Source organism: Muscardinus avellanarius (assembly GCF_963383645.1).
Source record: "Muscardinus avellanarius genome assembly, chromosome: 11".
NCBI lineage: Eukaryota > Metazoa > Chordata > Mammalia > Rodentia > Gliridae > Muscardinus > Muscardinus avellanarius.
In genome coordinates, this window is record NC_137797.1 from 110540822 (window position 1) to 110561427 (window position 20606).

A 20606-nucleotide genomic window follows, 5' to 3' on the forward strand; every position below is an offset into this window, starting at 1 on the left:
GGGACAATGAAAAGGTTTGGATGAGGGTACTACTCTATTTCATTGCCAAAGCCAGCAGGCTCGCTCTGAGACCCAAGAGAAAGGAAGCCGGAAGGAGGCAGGCCAAGCCCCCGGGCTCTGCTTCCAACAAAGAAGGCACTGCCCGCCCCATTTTGATCACATTAGAGTTCTCTATCCACTTCCAGGAATATAACCTAGAAAAGTACTTTCACATAAGCTCCCTTCCCCCAAAATACAGAAACCTAAATAGCCATTCACACACACCCCTACCAAAAACAACACAGCCAGTCTCCTGCAGCATGCGAGGGTGCAACTTTCAGTGTCTTTAGCCCAACTCACAAGTTCTCACCTTTCCTGTGGTCAGAAGCACACATGCCATCACTTTCAGAAAGGAATTCCAGAAGTGATGTTCAACACCGCATTTGAGAGAGGCTAGGTGCTGGATGGCTGCGTCTGGCTGCAGCAGCTGCTCTGAGCTCTGGCGTGGCAGGCGCGGTCCTGACACTGGCGAGCTTAGGTACACACCTGCGCTTCCCATCCACGACACCATCAACGTATTCTGGGTTTACTGAGACGTGATCCCATCGTGAATCAAGAGACATCTATACTTCAGTTTCAGGTAGTTTAACTTAACCTAAACTGCTTTACTTCAAGTAAAATTTTGTTAGGACTTATAAAACCACTAAAAGATCAAATACACCTAAGAGCTCTAACTCACTTTCCAGAACAGCACGTCCTGCTGTCAGCTGATTCAGAGCCCTCTGGATCCTCAACGCGGCTGTACTATTCTGTACAGCTTTTTCCTTCCCTTTTTTGGTTAACAGCCTATTCTATATTAGTAAAGATCTCATAGTTCTCAAATTGCACTGAACAAACAAAAAACAAGATTTCAGGGGAAAAGCTAGCATGTATTTTGCCAATATGGTGATGACTTTCCTTCTAGTAAAGGAGAGTCCCAGTTCATTCACTCTTATTCAATTCAAAGAAGACTTTACTGCAACTGAATGGCTGTATTGCAATTCAATGACTGTCTTACACCTTTGTTAAAGAACTTCATCAGGATCTTAGTGGAGACTCCCCAGCACAGCAAAGCACTCTCTTTCCCCACTCGTTAGCTAAATTGCCTGGGAGTTATTTAACCTGCCTTCTCTGAGAGGCAGGGTTTCTGTGAGCAGACAGGAGACAATGCCTGTGGAGACCTAGTGTAGAAAGCATCCATTCAGTCTTTCTTTTTTCTTCTTCTTCTTCTTTTTTTTTTTTGGTGGTACTGGGGATGGAACCCACGGCCCTTCTACCTCCGGGCTATACTCCCAGACCTATTTTATATTTTATTTGGAAACAGGGTCTCTTAAGCCAGCTAAGGCTGGCTTCAAACCTGCGCGATCCTCCTGTCTCAGCCTCCCAAGCGTGCGCCCCCACGCCCGGCTTCCATTCAATCTTGTTGTCCTTCCCTCCCTGCCCCGCAAAGGCAGGGAGAAACATGTGACCAAGCCGCTTGGCAACTGAGACTGAGGCGCAACCCGCCATGCTCCCTCGCCATGCTCCCTCGTGGAGCCCAGCTTGCTCCCCCAGACACCCCTGCAGGAACCACCCCGGCTCCAGGGACTCCTCCCACACAAACAGCAGGAGTTCTTGCAACCAACAGGACCAGAGCCGGGCTTCATCAGTTAACTGAACAACTAGTTGAACCAGGGAATCTTAAAACTAATACAAGTTGTGAACCTCTTGGTTTTTTTGTTTTTTACAGGTCTGGGGATGGAGCCCAGGGGCATTCTATCTCTGAGTTCCACCCCCAGCTCTGTTTTCTTTATTCTTTATTTTGAAACAAGGACACCCTGAGTTGCAAAGCACCTCACTAAGTAGTACCTGAGGTTGTCCTCGAACCCCGATCCTCCTGTCTCAGCCTCCCAAATGCTGGGATTACAAGCGTGCACCACCACGCCCAGACTGAGCCTTATAATACAAAATATAATCATTCCTGAGGGATTTTTGTTTATTGTGGGTACAGGAAATGGAACCCAGGGATGTTCTGCGCTGTGCCCCGGCCTTATTTCTTCATCACTTTTTATATTGAACAGGGTCTCACTACGTCGCCCAGGGCCTCACTAAGTTGCTGAGGCTGGCCTTAAACCTGCGGTCCTCCTGCCTCAGTCTCTCAAGTACTGGGACCACCAGTACAGGTGTGCACCACCAGACCTGGCTTCACTTTGTCTTTTAACGCAGGACAAAAGGCCACTGCTGAGATGCCGGAGCATCTTTTTGCACAAACTACGCCCCTAACACATCAACTATGACTTCCAGTTTGGTTTATGTGGTGGAAGAATTTTAAATCACGTGTAAAGCAATAGGAGCGAAAATTCCTACATTTTTACAATCTTTTCTCCATTTAATTCAAGAGCAGATTTTAGTGACTGTTTCCATAAAGCCGTACACAGCATTATTAACTGCACTGCCATGTGCATTTCAACAACTTATCTAAGGTTTAAATTAATTACGTTAACAAAGGCCTTTGACAAACAGATCTGGGAGCACAGATCTGGGAGCACGGTGCCTCTGGTGGTGCCTCTCGGCAGCCGGCAGGGAGACAGGGGAGTGGTCCAAGGCGGGCGTTGGGCGGGCTGCAGAGCTCGGCCTGGACGGCCAGCCTTTGGGAAGGTTCAGGGAGCTTCTGCTGGACACTTGTTCCCTAGCTGTGAGACTCTGACCTAACGGCTTCGATTGCCTACTTCTATTCAACAAGAACCTGGCCTATTACGAATGCCCCACCCTCCTCTGGCTTTTAGCGGGCTTGTCCTGCTCATCTGAAAAATAGTCCTTCCTCTCTCTGCCTATGGAAACCATACCACCCTCCAGAGGGAGTGGAAAGACGCCTCACAACTAGCCAGGCCTGGTGGCACAATCCCACACTAGGCACCTGGGAGGCCGAGGCAGGAAGGCCACCTGAGCCCAAGAGTGGGAGACCAGCCTGGGCAAGACGGGGGTCCCCTCTTCAAACAGCCAGCTTCTCCAAACTGGCCTCGGCTCCGCGACCTCCCCCAGGGCTGAGGGCGTGGGCGCCTAGCTGAGCGGCTGGCCTCCTTCTCCCGTCATCTGCAGGGTCCCTTCTTCCTCTTAAATTCCCTCCTGCTGGGTTACCTCTGCTAGCACACAAACACATCCTAGTACTTTCTGACACTAAAAGCTCCGAAGCCCCAGGAACCACCTGTACACGTGTGTACACACACATGCACACAGAGCATGCCTCTGGCAGCCGCCTGCTGCTCCACCCTCACCCCTCAGCAGCAGCAGCCTCCACAGGGTCCCCTCCCGGCCGGCCGTCTGCAGCCTCCGAGGTGACCTCTCGGCCGCCTGGCAGGTGAGGGCTTCCTCTTTCTACAATCTTCCTCTCTGGCCTTCCAAGTCACTGCTTTCTTCTCCTACGTGCCGGCTGACAATTCCCGCTCCCTGCCCCAGGCCTCCTCCCCAATACACCTCTCATGTCAAGCTTCCTCAAGGATCCATCCCTCGTCCCTGGTCCTGAGCCAGAGATTTGCAAGAGGCAGCAGCTCCTGAGAAGGGTTTACAAACCCAGAGCCCTTGATGAGGAGGCCAGAGGCCCCAGGCGCCCCAACAGAGAACACCTGGCCCAGTCGTAACTTCCAAATATCCCACCTGCAAGCCAAGACAGCTCTCTGCTCCACCCCATGAGTCGATATTTCGGGAAGGCAGATAACCAATGGCAATGTGCCAGATGCCAAAGCCATGCCACAGTGTCCTTGCCTGGGCGGCCACGCCCCGTCCCCGTCCGCAGGGCGGACATTTGCCATCCAGCATCTGTCTTACTTAGCTGCGTTGTGAACTACCCCCTCCCACTGAAGGGCAGGAGCCTTGAGTAAAGAAGTTAGTTATTCCCTGCTCTATCCCCGGGGCCCAGTACAGCCTGTGGTGCATACGAGGACGTAAAGAATATCCACGGATTCAATCTGATTACTTTATGTCTTCTACTGTGGTTATGAACAAGACTTCCACATTGAGATAAAAACAAAGAGTACCTTTATCTCTGTCCTACTACGATTAGGGCGTCTTACTGATTTTTTAGTTTTGCGTACAGACAAATTATATCAGCTATAAAGAGCGTGCCAAGAGAGCAAAGGGTGCAATCCACAACACCTCCTACCGAGAGCAGGCTCGGCTCCCTGGCTGGGCAGACCCTGCTGCGTTCACTCGGCTCTCTCTCCGACGCCAGTCTGTCCAGCTACCTCGCTGCCTACTCAGACAGAAGACATCACAGGCCTAACACTCCAGGGGACATGGATGCTGGCTAATCCATCTCCCATCGTCCCTGTGGAGTTGCAGAAAGGTGCCCCACTGGTTCCTGAAAGCTGGGGGTCATCTTTTCTCTCCCTCTCCCTCCAGCCCAACAAATCCTTTAGTCTCCTTTCCAAGCAAACGCGCCCGGGCTTGGCAGCTTCTCCCCACCACCAGCACGTCTCTGTGGCCTCTGAGCCGCACCTGGACCATCTTAGCCCACACCACAATCTGTACTTACACATTCAGGAGTGCATTTGCTTTTCAAATGTCTGTTTCTGTCTCCAAAAAGAAGTTCCTTACAAGCAGGAGCCAAGCCTGTCTAGCTCACCACCACACACACATCAGCTGGCGCACGTGACTGGTAAGAAGCTAACACTCACTCCAGAAGTATTTATCTAGAGACGGAACAAATGCGTCGCCCTGAACTTGCTCTCCCTCGCCAGTGAAATCCCCTTAGTTAGGAAGGCCAAGGTGTTCCTCCAGTCTTTTCTAATCCCATTCCCACATAGTGCCCGCACACTGCGTGTGTGTGTGTGTGTGTGTGCGCGCGTGCGTGTTGCTTATGTTAAACCCAGAGGCAGTCTACCTCTAACCTACGTCCCTGGCCTTATTTTACTTATTTTGAAACAGGGTCTCGCCAAGTTGCAGAGGCTGGCTTCAAACCTGCGAGCCTCCTGTCTCAGCCTCCCAGGGACTGGGACAGCAGGCGTGCGCCACCAGGCCTGCCTTTCACTCATCTCCCCACCTTGCCGTCATCTGTCCAGGTCATCAAAAACAGCAAGGGCTGGGGATGCCGCTCCGTGATACGGCACGGGCAGCGCGTGCCCAAGGCCTGGGGTCCATCCCCGACACCACCAGGAAAGAAAACAAAAATAAACTTCAGGTCATCCCATGAGACAACTGAATAAAAACACCATCTTACTTTATTTCTGCTGAAAAAGCACTCCAGGCTTACCCCTGCTTCTAAAAGAAAAGTAGTAGAGCTGGGCGAGGGGGCGCACGCTTGTCATCCCAGCATTTGGGAGGCTGAGACAGGAGGCTCACAGCTCGCGGACAGCCTCAGTGACTTAGTGAGGCCCTCTGCAACTCAGTGAGACTCTATTTCAAAATAAAGAATAAAAAATAGAGAGAGGGGTGTAGCTTGGAGGTAGAATGCCCCTGGGTTCCATCCCCACTACCAAAATTCAATCAACAAATAAAAAGAAAAAATAGTATAGAAAATGAGGTTTGTCTCCAACCCACTTTTCCAACCTCCCTCTGATAAAGTCCTGGGTGGCCCTCAAGGCCTGGTTCAAATGTCACTCAGGAGGTCTTCCAAAACCTTCAGACAGAACCAAGTTCCTCTATTCAGACATAACACAGGCCTCTTGCCTGCAGAGGCAGTAAGGGCTCGGTGGATCGGCCTGCGCGGCCATGGAGATTGCACGCTAAGTAGTACCTCGGACAAGGTACCACCACCCCTCGTCCTCAGCGTTCTCACGCAGCAGGGCGGTTGTGAGGAGGAAGGGTTAAGCGCACAGATATGGCATAAAGAAATTCAACCGGTGTTAGCTCCTCGCCGTTAGTGAAAGCTGAGTGAACCATCTCTGGGCTGCATTAAGCAAAACCGGGCTTTGGCTGCGCGTGTAACTTTGTTACCTGGACCCAGGGTGCACCTGGCCCAATGCTCTTCGACGAGAATGAAGTGGGGATTACGAATGTCCACGACAGTGGGTGTGAGCTGCAGCGGTGGGTTAGACCACCGTTCAGGGACACAAAAATTACCGTGCCCGGGGAGGAACTGGGGCTGCCTTGGGCACGTCCACTAGCACGCCTCCACCGACTCCAAGCATGCACAGCCCCAAACATCCCCGCAGTCGGCTCGGGCGCGGCAGGTCGGCTTTCACGGCGAACTCTTGTTGGCTTCTTTGCACGCTGGGTTATTACTGGCACGCCTCGGGCAGGTGTGTGCGTGGGGGGGCGGGGGATGATCTGCACGCCTTTTAACTAAGCATCGGCCTTACAAAGCCGCGTTGCACGCCACCGGAGCGCCTCCCGGGCCTCCGCCCCGGCGCCCGCCCGACCCCGCAGCCGGCCGGCCGCGGCACCCACCTCCACGAAGGCGTCCGTCAGGTCGCTGGCGCGGTCCATCACCGGCAAGTGGCGGCCGGCCACGATCTTCACCTTCAGCTTCCCGGGCATCGCCTCGGCTGCGGCCGCTCCCGGGGCTCCCGCCGCAACGCGCCAGCGAGTCTGCGCGGGGCCGCGGGAGCGAGCGCGGGGCCCGGGGCGCGCACCGGCGGACGTTGGGCGCGCGCGCGCGCCGAGGCCGAGGCGGAGGCGGGTCCCGCGGCCTCATTCCGCAGACGCGGCCAGCAGACGGGCCCCGAGGTTCCGCTGAGCCGGCCCCCGGCACCGGAAGCGCACCCGGCGGGTCGGCATCGCGCGGGACCGCGGCCGCCCCCACGCGCGTCCACGCCCACCCCAAGATGGCGGCCGTCGGCATCGACCGCTCGGCGCTCGGCCCTGACGCCTGCCGACGCCAGCGGGGCGGGGCGGTGACGTCACGAGCGCAGGTAGGCGGGGCGAGCCCCGAGTCACCCACCGGGCGCGGCGCAGAGCCCGCCCCGCGGGCTCGGAGCTGGAAGGGGCGCAGGTGCGCGCCGCAGGGCTTTTTGCGTGCAGTGCCGGGAGAGCTAGCGGGGTGGCTGGGATGTTGAGACGCTGGCAGCGGGCAGGAGCAGCTGCACTTGGCCCCGGGGGCTGACATGGCTTGCCGTGCAGGGAGGAGGGCCGCGGGGCGGGGGATTCGGGAGCTCCTCCACTGAACGACGCCGCGACGAGGGAGCCCAAGAGCAGTCAGGTCCTGAAGCGTTCAGGAGCCGGCGCCCTGGCGCGTGTCCTTAGCCCCAGGTCTGGGGAGGCTGAGACAGGAGGATCTCGGTTCGAGGCCAGACTCAGCTGCTTAGTGATGCTCCCCCTGGGACTCAGTGAGACCCTGTCTCAAAATAAAGAATAAAAAAATAGAGCTGGAGGTGTCTTTCAGAGGTAGAGGTAGAATGCCCCTGGGTTCCATCCCCAGTACTGCAAAAATAAATGGATAATGAAATAGGGCTGGGGGTGTAGCTCAGAGGTAGAATGCCTCTGGGTTCCATCCCCAGTACCGCAAAAAAAAAAAAAAAAAAGTTAATAAACCAATCATGAAATAGGGCTGGGGGTGTACCTCGGAGGTGGAGAGCCCCCGAGTCGGAGGAAAGAATTGACCCAGTTACACAGCACCTGAATGTGCTACGTAGTGAGGTATTATATGTAGGTCCAGAGCATCAGAAAAGTATTAGGTAAACCGAGGCGCACACACAGGAGGTAACAAAATCACTCCAAATCAAATATCAGCAATATACTTCATAGCAAAATATGTAAAACAGTGTTGGGGGGCCAGGCCCATAGCGCACACCTGTAATCCAGGGCTTGGGTGGCTGAGATAGGAAGAAGCCCTTCTCAATTTAGAGAGACCCTGTTTCAAAATAAGATAGGGCTGGGGTACAGTTCAGAGGTAGAAGGCCTTGGGGTTCAATTCCCCAGTACCAGAAAAAATAAAAAAAAATGTTGCTGGAAAGTTTTTATCACGGTATTTCAGGAATGGAAAATTTTGAGATGAAGGTATCATCTCCAGCGCTCCTGCGCTGGAGATTGAACCAAGGAGGTTTTGCACGACCAGGCAAGCAGTCTGCCACTGCAGTGCCTCCGCAGCCCCAGCAAGATCTTTTTAATTTCCAAAATACTCCACGGGGTTGAGAAAGAGCTCTAATCTGTAGGGATCCAGAATTAGCTTTTCAAGGCAAAAAAAAAAAAAAAAAAAAAACTCCAGAAGGAATATTGTTCAGAGAAGTGAGAAGCTGTCCAAAGAGAGAAGGAAGAGACCTGCTCAGAATAAAACTCTAAAGGGTAATGACCGGCGTTTGGAGTAGGGAAGCCGCATCCATTCCGTGTGACCCAAGGCTGAGACCACGCTTCCCGAGCAGCTTTCTCTGAATCCCTCCTAGCTTTTCCTGGAGTCTGAGGACCCTTATAATGCCTCTGCCGAATTCCGAAGCTTGCTTGTGCTCTGCTTTTTGCTGTTGTTCTGGTGGCAGGGTCGAGATGCTTTACTTGTTCCGTTTGTTGCTGCTTTGCGGTGCTGGGAACCGAACCCAGGGCCTCGCACATGCTGGGCAAGCACTAAACTATGACTTCTCCAACCCATTAAATAGCTTTTTTTCTAAGTAAATCTCAATATTACCTATATTTCGAGTTCAACGTTTAAAAACATACAGAAAAAAAATTAGAAAACATGTTTAACAGCAATCTTAATGGAAAATAATACGTTGTATTACAAGATGTTGTTAGGTAAAATATATTTGCAAATTGCACAATTAGTGGTTAGCAACCTCAGCCTCCTAATTAGGAGACTGTGAAGTACTTGTACCTACCTGTTGGCCTGGGCTTCATTAACAGGAGATTATAATTAAGAGCTTCCTGAGGCCTTTTTTTTTTTTTAGCGGAATTAAGCATGGCTTCGGTTTAACTGTTTCATTTTCATTACTGCTGGGAACCGCACTGACTTTCCTGGCCTGCTGTTGTGCTCTGACTCTGATTACCTTCTTTGGCTTCATACCCTTCTCTTTGCACTCTAAATCCTTAATACTTAGGTAATGTGTATTGAGTATTCGCTGTGTGCCAGACTGAATTCAGAGCTGTGCAACGGTTAAGCCTCCCTAAAGCCTATTGAGATAGGAATTATCAGCCTTTTATTTAAATTTTTTCCCAGCGCTGGGACCAGGTCTTCACTTTATAAATGAGTACACTGTAGCTTTGCAATGCTATGGTGATTAGCTAAGGTCACAGAGAGCAGGTCTTGAGGAAGGTGTGATTTAAATGTAGGCAATGATTCCAAGAGCTCACGCTCATTGCTCTTTAGAGCTCCATGTAAACCCCATGGTGGCGCACGCCTGTCATCCCAGTACTTGGGAGGCTGAGACAGGAGGATTGCAAGTTCAAGACCAACCTCAGTAACTTAGTGAGACTTTCAGCAGCCTAGGGAGACCATTTCAAAACAAAACAAAACAAAAAAAAGCTGGGGACCTGGATGTGGTGGTACATGTTTGCAATCCCAATACTTGGGAGACTGAGACAGAAGCACCAGTTCAAAGCCAGCCTCAGCTACTTTCTGAGGCCTTCTGCAACTTAGTGAGACTCTGTTTCAAAATAAAGAATAAAAAATAGGGCTGGAGATGTAGCTCGGAGGTAGAATGCCTCTGGGTTCGATCCCGTGTGTGTGCGTGCGTGTGTGTGTGTGTGTGTTAAAAGAGTTATATGTAGTTTTCCAATCTACCTGGGATATCTTTCTTACAGTCATCTGAATAAATATGCCTGAGTTCAAAAATCATTTCTATATGTTTTGCGATCTCCTTCCTAATAGACATATTCTCTGTGCTTTCCTATGGTACTGTTAAATCTTTTTTTTTCTTTTTTCTTTTTCTTTTTTTCTTTTTCTATGGTACTAGGGATGGAACCCAGGTGCATTCTACCTTCGAGCAACACCCCTGGCCCTATTTTTTATTCTTTATTTTGAAACAGGGTCTCACTGAGTTGCTGAGGGCCTCACTAAGAGCAGCTGAGGCTGTCTGCGAACCGCGATCTTCCTGTCTCCGCCTCCCAAGTGCTGGGATTACAAGCGTGCGCCTCCACGCCTGGCAGTGCTGCTAAATCTAATACTGCCATTATTGTGCTTTCCTCACAGTAGTCATCTGTCTCTCGGTTGGCTGCCTGTGCCCCGCATGCAGTTGACAAATGCTTATGAATTAAATTTAGTAGAAATTAATTGCATCCCATGACGGCATCGCTGTCTCCTGACTCCTAAAACATTGCTTTTAACCTCTCTATCACTTACAGGTTAAAGTTCTCAAAGATGGTCTGTACTCGTGCCCTCTCCTCACCTCCCATACACACTTGAGTTCTTTATATTTAGGGTTGTATCAAAATGGCCTCAAAGTCCAAATGCACAGAACTTTACCAGCTACCTAGTTAATTGCTCAAGCCAGAAACTCACTGATTTAAGTTTGAGAGTGAATACAGGCACCTAAATTCAATTCAGTTATTCTTTCCTTCTTCCTTCCTTCCATCCTTTCCTCCCTCCTTCCCTCCTTCCTTCCTTCCTTTCTTTCTTTCTTTCTTGCACCTAAAATCAAACCCAGGGCCATGTACTCTTGAAACAAGCACCATACCACTGAGCCACATCTCCAGCCCCCAGTACAGGAAGTAACTTTTGCTTTGATTTTCTTCTTAAGCAGTAAACCAGCTGTGTAGAAAGTTTAAAAGAAATAAAAGAAGAGCTGGGCACAGGGCATGGCAGAGCACACCTGTAATCCTGCCTCCTCAGGAGGTCGAGGCAGGAGGACAAGTTCTAGGCCAGCCTAGGCAACTCAACAAGACCCCTCTCAAAAGAAACTGAAAAGGGCTGTGGATGTTAGAGCGCCCGGGTGCAATCTCCTCTACCACACACCCAACGGCAGCAAGATAAGCTGGGTAGCTAGGTAGACTCAGCTTCCCCTTGGCCCTGGGTCTCCTGCAGACAGACCTAACGTATGGGCATAAGAAGGACACCCAGTCAGATATTCTCCCAGTTGGCTATGAAGGTGAAACACGTCGCTTTTCTCAGCACCCACCGATGCGCTCCGTGAGCCGAGGTCGCTGATGTACCAGGCAGGCTTTCTTATCGTGCCGCGCCAGCACAAGCATCGGCACGTGTGGCTATACCATGAAGCCTGGAGATCTTCACTTCTATCTGCTATCTGGGGGGACATAGCAGACATAAATGGAGGTTTGAGGGGAAACTCTGGGTTACGTTTGACTCTTCCTCTACCTCACCGCTGACACCCAATTAGTCAGCAATCCTGCTGTCCATAAGTCAGTCCTGAAGAGCTCTCAAATGCACGCACCCCTTCATTATCCATCTCCTGGAGGACCGGCTTCCCCGCTGCCTCTCCTGCTCTTCAAAGCAGCCCAGGTGATCTTTTTAAAGATCAGAATTTAAAGATCAGTATTGCTTTCGTTTAGCTTTTGTTTTGCTTTGCCAACAGTTAGGGAATACTGCCTTTTCTTTTCAAACTTTTCTTTATAAATGTAAAACAATATTCAGGGCTTCTGGAGACAAGTATCAGTCAAGAGTGTATATACATTTTTTTTTTCATTTTTGAGCTGGGCATGATGGCTCACACTTTTAATCCAAGTACTTAGGAGGCTGATCACAGATTCAAAGCTAGCCTCCTCAACTTAGTGAAACCCTGTTTTGAAATTTAAGAAATAAAATAAAAATATAGCCAGAGGTGTAGCTCAAAGGTAAAATGTCCCTGGATTCAATCCCCAGTGCCCCCTACCACACAAATTGCCTTGGGGATTTATTTAAAGTTGAATTCTATGGTTTTTCCAGCTTGTGATAATTTATTACTTAGTGTTAGATTCTTCTACTTTTTTTTTTAACGTCATCTACCTTTTTTTAACATTATCTACCTATGAATAGGTCTCGGTTCATCTCAGTTCATGGAATCCAAGTTATACTCCTAACTCTAAAAAAATTTCAATCCAACACTATAACTTCTCATATTTTTAAACACACCATTTTTCCTTTGCCAACTAAGTGAGATTAATCATTAGAGCTTTTATAATTCTATAGACCAATATCCTCACAGAGGCATTATAATTAGATTAAGTTGATGTAATCTTCCAACTCGTCTGTTCACATCTAACCTTTGCCTGTTGTTAGCAGAGTGACCTAACCCAATGGACCTTTGAAAGCAGAGCTAGATGTCATTTGCTCAGTTCATTATACTCAGGATATTGTGGCTGTGACGAGTTACTGCAGTAGAACAAATGCCCGCGCGCACACACGCGGGAGTGAAGTTAAAAGAAAAGAAAGGAATAAAGAAAAATAAACAAGGACGGGAAAGAGATGGCTCATGGAAAAAGAAAAGTCAAATGGGCTTCTACCACATATATCAGGTGCCAGAATACGAAAGCACAAACGGATGTCATCATCGGTCGATGTTGTTTACGTATCAGGTGAATTGGAAAGTCTGACAACATACTTTGTTGACAAGGTTATGGGGACAGAAATACCCTGCAGAACTGGTGCTGGGAAGGAAGACGACACAGCCCCTAGGAAGGAGAATTTGGCAGTACCTAGCACCATTAGGTATAGATTTGTGCTTGACCCAGTAATCCCACTTGAAAAAATAATCTGTCCCAAAGAAACTCCTCAACAACCAAAAAGTGCAGGGGTATTTATGGCGGCGCTAAGAAACAGCAAAACTAGAAACAATGCACGTGCCTACAAGACTAAATAGCCACTGTTTTGCATGTTTGATGGTGTGCAGCTGTAATATTAAAAAAGAAAATATTCATAGATGACTAGTCACCTGGGTATACTGATTAAGCATTAAAAAGCAAAAAGGTTTTCTTTTTAAAAAAAAAGCAGTCATCTTTTATCTAAGAAAGTAGAAGATAAATAGTGTATGTGCATATATTATTTTTGGATGAGGGATGAACCAGACTAATAAAATGATTATCAGCCGGGTGTGGTGGCGCACGCTTGTAATCCCCGCGCTTGGGAGGCTGAGACAGGAGGATCGCGCAGGTTCGAAGCCAGCCTCAGCTACTTAGTGAGGCTCTCAGCAACTTAGTGAGACCCTGTTTCCAAATAAAATATAAAATGGGTCTGGGAGTATAGCCCAGAGGTAGAAAGTCTCTGGGTTCCACCCCCAGTACCACCAAAAAAATAAAATAAAACAAAATGATTATCTCTGGAAGGGATAGAGAGTACATAATGGGTAAGTCAGGCACGAAGGTAAACTTTTCTGAATATACTTTGTTTTGTAGCATCAACTTTGGGAACACATAAGTGATTCACATAATTGTGAAGTGAATTAAAAATTTAAAAAATACTTGTAAGCAAGATAAAATAAATTCACTTTGTAGAGAGCGGAAAAATTAACCACACAAAAAGAATGATTTCTATTTCTTCACAACTGGGAATTTACGTATAGATCCATAATTGGAAATATTCTGTGGTCAAAAGTAATTGCATGGAAGCTCTAACTGTTTCCCTTTTTTGGTAATCATATTGTTAGTAATAATATTAACACTGTATACCTGGAGATGATAGATAGATAGAGCGAGCCTGTAGGTAAGAGAGAGAGAATGCACACATTTATTTCATTTTCATCAAGCACCAAGATCTTCAGGATAAGGAGAAGAAGAAGAAGAAGAAGAAGAAGAAGAAGAAGAGAGAGAGAGAGAGAGAGAGAGAGAGAGAGAGAGAGAGAGAGAGACAGCCAGGCATAGTAGCACATGCCTGTAATTCCAGTATTTGGGCATCTGAGCCAGGAGGATTGCAGTCTTGAGGCCAAATTAATATGTTGACATTCTAGTGCTCTCTGCAGGGACTAGTGATTTTGATGGTGAAGCCTGTTTCAAAACAAAACATAGAAAGGGCTGGGATGTAGCTGAAAGGGATGTTCATGAGCTCAATTCCCAATACCAAAACCACAGCAGAAAGAGATACAGTATGAAAACATTTTAAATACAATACAGTAATCCTAATTCATGGCTTAAATGCAAATATGAGGGTATAAATGTTCTCTTTTTTTAAAAGTTTTTTCCAGCTCTCTTCATTGACTGGTCATGATAATCCTGGCCAAGCAATACCAATGAACTGCCAAGCTATGGTACTCTTACTCTAAAGACCATTTTAACCCCAAACCAGACAACTTCTTAGAGGAGTGGCTGATCAGGGGTCTAGAGCAAGATTAGCATCAGACAAAAGAGCGAGGAATCTGTTGGAAACTTCTGGGGTCAGGGTAAGGTGGCTCAGGAGCCAATAAAGCAGCTTCCTGTGGCGGCAAGAATCTGAGCACAAGAAGATCAGTAACTGTAATGAATTGGAGCACATTGAATCTGTAAAGCTCTGGAGACCATAACTATATTAACAACAGCAAAAAGCTAAACCATCAAAACCCACTGGTCCCTGTAAACAGTGCTAGAATATCAACGCATTAATCTAAAAACTGAAAACTAAAGAGAGACGGCCCCCAGTCTGGAATGATTGGATTTAGGCTTTGTGGATGTGACGCTGATAAAGACACTGGTGTGCGTTCAGTGCATGCAGGACTTTGAATTCGGAATTGTGATCTTCTCTGGGGTGAGCAGGGTGTTATACAGCGCTGTCATAATTCTGGGTGGGAGAAGTGAGCACACTCCGCCAGCCATGGGAGCACAAGGATGCTGTGTTGCTAAGCCATGGGGTGCTGTAGGAAAGAGGCTTTCCGTGCATTTTTGACTGATAGTATTTCCAATGGGCTTATAAAGACTCAGCGGTCAGGAGGATCTTTGAAGACAAGGAATCAGACCCTTGTCTTGCCTTTCCTGGAAGAACTGCACTACAGGATGCTCTGAGGGACTAGCTAATGTGAGAAAGTCCCTCTGCATAGGAATAGGCCCGTTAATAAATGAGTAAGGATTGACAAATCTAAAGTACCCCGAATCTGCCACCCCCAACAGAAGCCTGACTACGGCAATGGTGATCACGGGGGCTGACGTCGCCAAAGCAAAGACAATCAAGCTTATGTATCTCCTGATTTGATGGGACTCAACGTACAGAAGACTTAGGAAATATTCCCGGAAAAAAATAACTCCAACCTGACTCTGGTCACAATTCTACCTCTAATGACCGTGTTTAGAGAAACACAGCAGAACGTGTTCAGTAACACCAAAGGGACACAATCAGAGAACCCTAAGATAAGGGCAAAGTTCTGGAACAAATGACTTTCCTGAACAAACATATTGCAAAAAAAATAAAGAAACATTATATGTTTTAAAAGATGTAAGACATGATACAACCAAATAAAATGGATGGATCCTGACTGAATCCTTATGTTCGCAAACTGTAAGAACACTTCTGAGACATCCGAGTTTGGGATCGCTTTGGTCTTGGTTTTTCATTGTTCTCGTTTGTTTTTGTAGTGCTGGGCAAGGGTTCTACCACTGAGCTCCATTCCTCCCCATCAGGGAAATTTTAATCTTGACTAGATATTTGATAAAATTTGCATTGTCTTTCTTAAGCAATAATAACACAATAATAAAAGTTTTCATAAACTTCCATCCTTTATGATGTAAGAACAGCTTCTGGCTTCCGTGATGTAAGAATGACTTCCATCATCCATGATGTGGGAGTGACTTTGGGCCTACATGATGCTGGACCTGGCAGTAGCAACTTCAGCCCGCCATGATGGGGGAAGGGGAAGAACTTTCTGCCACCACGGTGAGGGAGCAACTTCCGGGCGCCATGATGTGGAAGTGGCTTACGGCTTAGGACTCCTCGCCACCGTGGCCTCTGCCGTTTATCCTTTCGAGCTGGCCTTACGAACTGAAACTTCTGAAACCAGGAGCCCCAGGAAATTGTTCTTCTTCTAAAAAAATAAGCAAAATAAAATATGAAAATATGATATAGCTTGAAGGTGGACTGACCCTGAGTTCAATACCCAGTACAAATAAATTAATATTTTTCTTTAAAAAAAGTTAGCCGGGTGTCGTGGTGCACGCTTGCAATCTCAGCATTTGGGAGGCTGAGACGGGAGGATCGCGGTTCACGGACAGCCTCAGCTACTTAGTGAGGCCCTCTGCAACTCAATAAGACCCTGTTTGAAAGTCAAGGATAAAAAATAGGACTGGAGGTGTAGCTCAAAGGTAGAATGCACCTGGGTTCCATCCCTAGCACCACACACACACAAAAAAAGTTTTCTTAGCCAGGTCTGGTGGCACATTCTTTTAATCCCAGTACTTGGGAGGCTGAGACAGGAAGTTCACAGGCTCTTGCCCAGCCTCAGCTACTTAGTGGGGCGGTAGGAGGCCTTGTTTCCAAGTAAAAAGTAACATAGGGCTGGGGGTGTAGCTCAGAGGTAGACTGCCTTTAGGTCCCATCCCTAGTATACACCACACCCTGACATACACACGGTTTTTTTGTTTGTTTGTTTGGTTGGTTGGTTTTTTCTGCGGGTCTGGGGATAAAACCCAGGGGCATTCGACCTCCGAGCTACACCCCCTGCCCTATTTTTTATACTTTATTTTGAAACAGGTCTCACTGAGTTGCAGAGGGCCTCACTAAGTAGCTGAGGCTTTCCGCGAACCGTGATCCTCCAGTCTCAGCCTCCCAGATGCTAAGATTACAAACACACAGTTTTCTTTAAAAGTTTCTTCTTTGCTTTGAAAATGTAGTCCCCTTGTCTGAAAGGCTCCTAAACCTTCTCTTTCCTCCTGTCTTCACATAAGTGATTCCTCTTCACCTTTCAAATTGCACCTCAGATATTATGTCCTGAAGTAAGCTTTTCGGGTGTGCGCTTGTAATCCCTGCGCTTGGGAGGCAGAGACAGGAGGATCGCGCAGGTTCGAAGCCAGCCGCTCTGGCTTAAGAGACCCTATTTCCAAATAAAAAGTATAGAATAGGTCTGGGAGTGTAGCCCGGAGGTAGAAGGGCTTCCAGGAACCCCAGTACCACATACACACACAAAAAAAAAATCCCCAGGATAGATCACCTGCTCTTGTTATATAGTAGCATAATGTACATTATAGAATATATAAAGAATATGCAGATATAGGATATATGTTACATATAATATCCTATTAAATGTGTCATGTATACTATAATATCTTATATGTAGATAACACATAATATATACCCTGTAATATGTGTCTAGTATTATATATATACAATATACATATATGTCCAATATATCTTAAAATATTGCACAGTATAGTATCCTAGAGTATTATACAATACATCTAGGACATATATAATAAAACATATAATGTATACAATGTAATAATACTGTCCTACTAAGACTATACTTTATAAATATATAATTATATTTAGATATGTTAACATAAATATCAAAGGCTGTGTATATATCTTACATATCTTATATTATTCTATAATATATAGGATATATGCCATAAAGAATATAGACACTGTTTTGAATAGAGTTGTTTAAAGATAGCTCTCTGAGGGGGTGAAACCCCCAAAAGAAAGGGAATGAGCCAGTCAAAGATGGAGGGGGAGAGGGATGGTAACAAAATTGCTTCTCTCCAATAATCTATTATGATTATGGACTTACATATTAACTCATAATTCTGTTTTGGCTTTATAGATATATACTAATCTATTATTCAAAGTATACGGAAATAAAATTATGATATCTTCCTAACTGAACATTTTAACATTATGATGTGAGCTAGCTGCTGGTCTATATATATTACTTGAATTAAGATAGCCAGGCCAGCTTTCTTTGAGGCAGCTTTCCCATAGTAGGTATTTTCCTTATTCTTTTTTGCAGTTCTGTTAATAATTTTTGGCTGTCGTTAAAAGCAGTGTTACGGAATAAATGAATTTATTAAATGAAGACAACAATTATTAAAGAAAGTAGCCGGGCGTGGTGGTACATGTTGTAATCCCAGCATTTGGGAGGCTGAGACAGGAGGATCGCGGCGACACCCTGTTTCAAAATAAAGAATAAAAAATAAGGGCTGGGGTGTGACTTGGAGGTAGAATGTCTCTGGGTTTCATCCCCAACACTGCAAAAAAAAAAATAAAGAAAGAAAGAAAGAAAAGAAAAGAAAGGAAGGAAGGAAGGAAGGAATAGAGAGAAAGAAAGGAAAGGTTTCATCTACATGGTAACTTCTCAGTGTTTTGCTTGATTATCTTTCGAACTTTTTCAATTCATTCATCGGTCTTGAAGACCCTTTAGGAACTCGTGACTTCAGGGCTGTCCCTTCCCCCACACCTCGGTGTTCTGAGCCGTTTCCTCCACCACAAAGCACAAGGCGGCTCTAGCAAGAGGTCTTAGATATAAAAGAGAGCCTATAATCTGAAATGTTACAGAACTGGATTAGGGCGGCAATTGGTCTACGGTTTGTGAACACCCACCTCCCACCCTCCTTCCTGTAACATGTAAACAAAATCTAATTTTAACTTCTATTCCAAGGACCAAAAGTGCTAAAGACCTGAGGCCAAAATGGGTCTGATTGTAGGTTGGGAAAAAATGAAAAGAATGTCGAGGCTCATTCTTCTTATGATGGAGTTCAGTGTTACCTCTACCCAGTACCACCAAAAGGAAAAAAGGAGAGGAGGAGGCAGATAGCATCTGACTTAGACATTTTTCGAGTAGTAAGATTTTAAGTGAAGATGCTGGGGAAAAAAAACAGAACTAGCTGGGTGTGGTGGCGCACGCTTGTAATCCCAGTCCTGGGAGACTGAGACAGGAGGATGGCAGGTTCTGGGCCAGCCTCAGCTACTTTGTGTGTGTGTGTGTAGTACCGGGATGGAACCCAGGGACATTGTACCTCGGTGGTACACCCCCAGCCCTATGTTTTATTCTTTAATTTTTTTTTAAACAAGGTCTCACTGAGTTGCTGTCGACCTCACTAAGTAGCTGAGGCTGTTGAGAACCTGGATCCTCCTGTCTCAGCCTCCCAAGTGCTGGGATTAGAAGTGTGCACCACCACGCCGGGCTGCAAACTATTACTTAAAAGAGTGCTTATAGTTTAGAAACCATGAAAAGGCCAATATGAAAGGTTGGTGGAAAAAAGTGGTAACTTGGAAGAAAGATAGGTTTCGCCAAGAAATGTCTATGATAGCCCAACTGAGGGCTAAGAAGTAAAAACATTATGGTCCAGAACATTATGGTCTAGGCGGAGGAGGCCACACAAGGATTCCACAGCAGACAGAAGCCTGAGTAGAACAGTACTTACTGCAATGTCATCTACGTGAGGATTCAGGATAACCCGGACCGTCAAAGGCCAAAACTAAAGCATCACCCTGTGCTTTAGTTATTAAATTAAAATGAAAAAAACGAGGCTACTGTGTTGACCGGAAGGGAGTATTGAGAGGGAAATAATTAAGAAAAACTCGATGAGAGTTGGACAGTGTCTCATCAACGGGGGAAGAAAATAAAGCAGGAGGCGTGCCTCTGTTTCAAAGGTAAAGAAGAAACGGTGGCATCCTTTAGAAAAAGACAGTCTGAAAGTCAAGAAACGTGTTGGGTGTGTGGAGATTCGCAAAGTCTCCCTGTTGCCACGACCCCAACACAGAAGGACTTCACGACGGTACTTACGATGTGTGCAGCTCTGCGGGTTGGTTGGGCCGCTGCTTGCTGGTTTGCCCGTCCACGTAGCTTCAGATAGATGAAGGTTGACGGGCTGGGCCTGGTCTTTTAAGTCTGGGGCTTTGGTGGGCGGTCAGGTCGGGCCGCAGGTCTCTTCCTGCGTGGACTGATCCTGTGGTAGAGAGCTCTGGAGGGGGACTTCCAGTAGAGCAGACGCAGTCTACTGCGTTTATCTTGCCTGGTTCCCAAAGTCTGAGAAGTCCATCCATGGTCAGGATTTGTAGTCATGACCTAGATACTTCTTTTTTTTTTAGAGTTACTGTCTTGGTGCCAAAAAAGACATCTAATTTAAAAAATTAAATATACTTAGAGCCTTAATAGGTGGACTTTCAGCCTGGCGTGTTGGTGCACGCTCGTAATCAAGCATTTGGGAGGCTAAGACAAGAGGATCGCTGTTCACGGACAGCCTAAGCTACTTAGTGAGGTCTCTTGCAACTCGGTGAGACCCTGTTTCAAAATAAAGAATAAAAATTAGGGCTGGGGGTGTAGCTTGGAGGTAGAATGTCTCTGGGCTCCATTCCAAGTACTGCAAATAAATGAATAAATAAATAAATAAATAAATAAATAAATAAATACGTGGGCTTTCTTGAATTCCGAACGGAAATGTTATATTCAAACAAAAATATCTCACAGTGTAAAGGAAGAGTTAAAGATAAAAAATACCTCCTGTCCTTTCTCCCCAGATCGTATTATCATTTTTGTTTTGTTGTGTTTTCTCCGTGTTCTTTCTTAATTGGTGCACTGTGGTTATGCATTAAATGAGATTCAAAGTGATACACGCATGTACGGATACACACACTCACACACACTCACACACACACTCACACACACATACACATACGCATCTCTTGATGTGTTTCTGAGTGTTTCTTGAGACAGGGTCTCACTGTTGCCCAGGCTGCTATCAAACTCAGGAACTTAAACGATCCTTCTGCCTCAGTCTCCCAAGAAGCTGGGGCTACAGGTGTGTGTGTGCCGCCATGCCCAGCTAGCCTTGTTATGGTTTTAAATCATGTTTTAGGAATCAAATTATCCTAGCTTTGAGATACCGCTAATGACAATATACTGGATCCATCTCTCTCCTGGCGA

At 46.7% G+C, this 20606-nt stretch overlaps 1 protein-coding gene across 1 annotated transcript in view; it reads right to left on the bottom strand.

Moving 5' to 3' along the window:
• Nucleotides 1-6471, bottom strand: part of C2CD5 (C2 calcium dependent domain containing 5) — a gene marked incomplete at both ends in the record, with an annotated part of 93725 nt that extends 87254 nt beyond the window's left edge. Inside the window, 1 exon segment of the mRNA XM_080706220.1 lies at nt 6382-6471. Within this exon segment, the coding sequence (XP_080562346.1) occupies nt 6382-6471 (90 nt within the window).
• Between the last annotated feature and the right edge of the window lie 14135 nt (nt 6472-20606).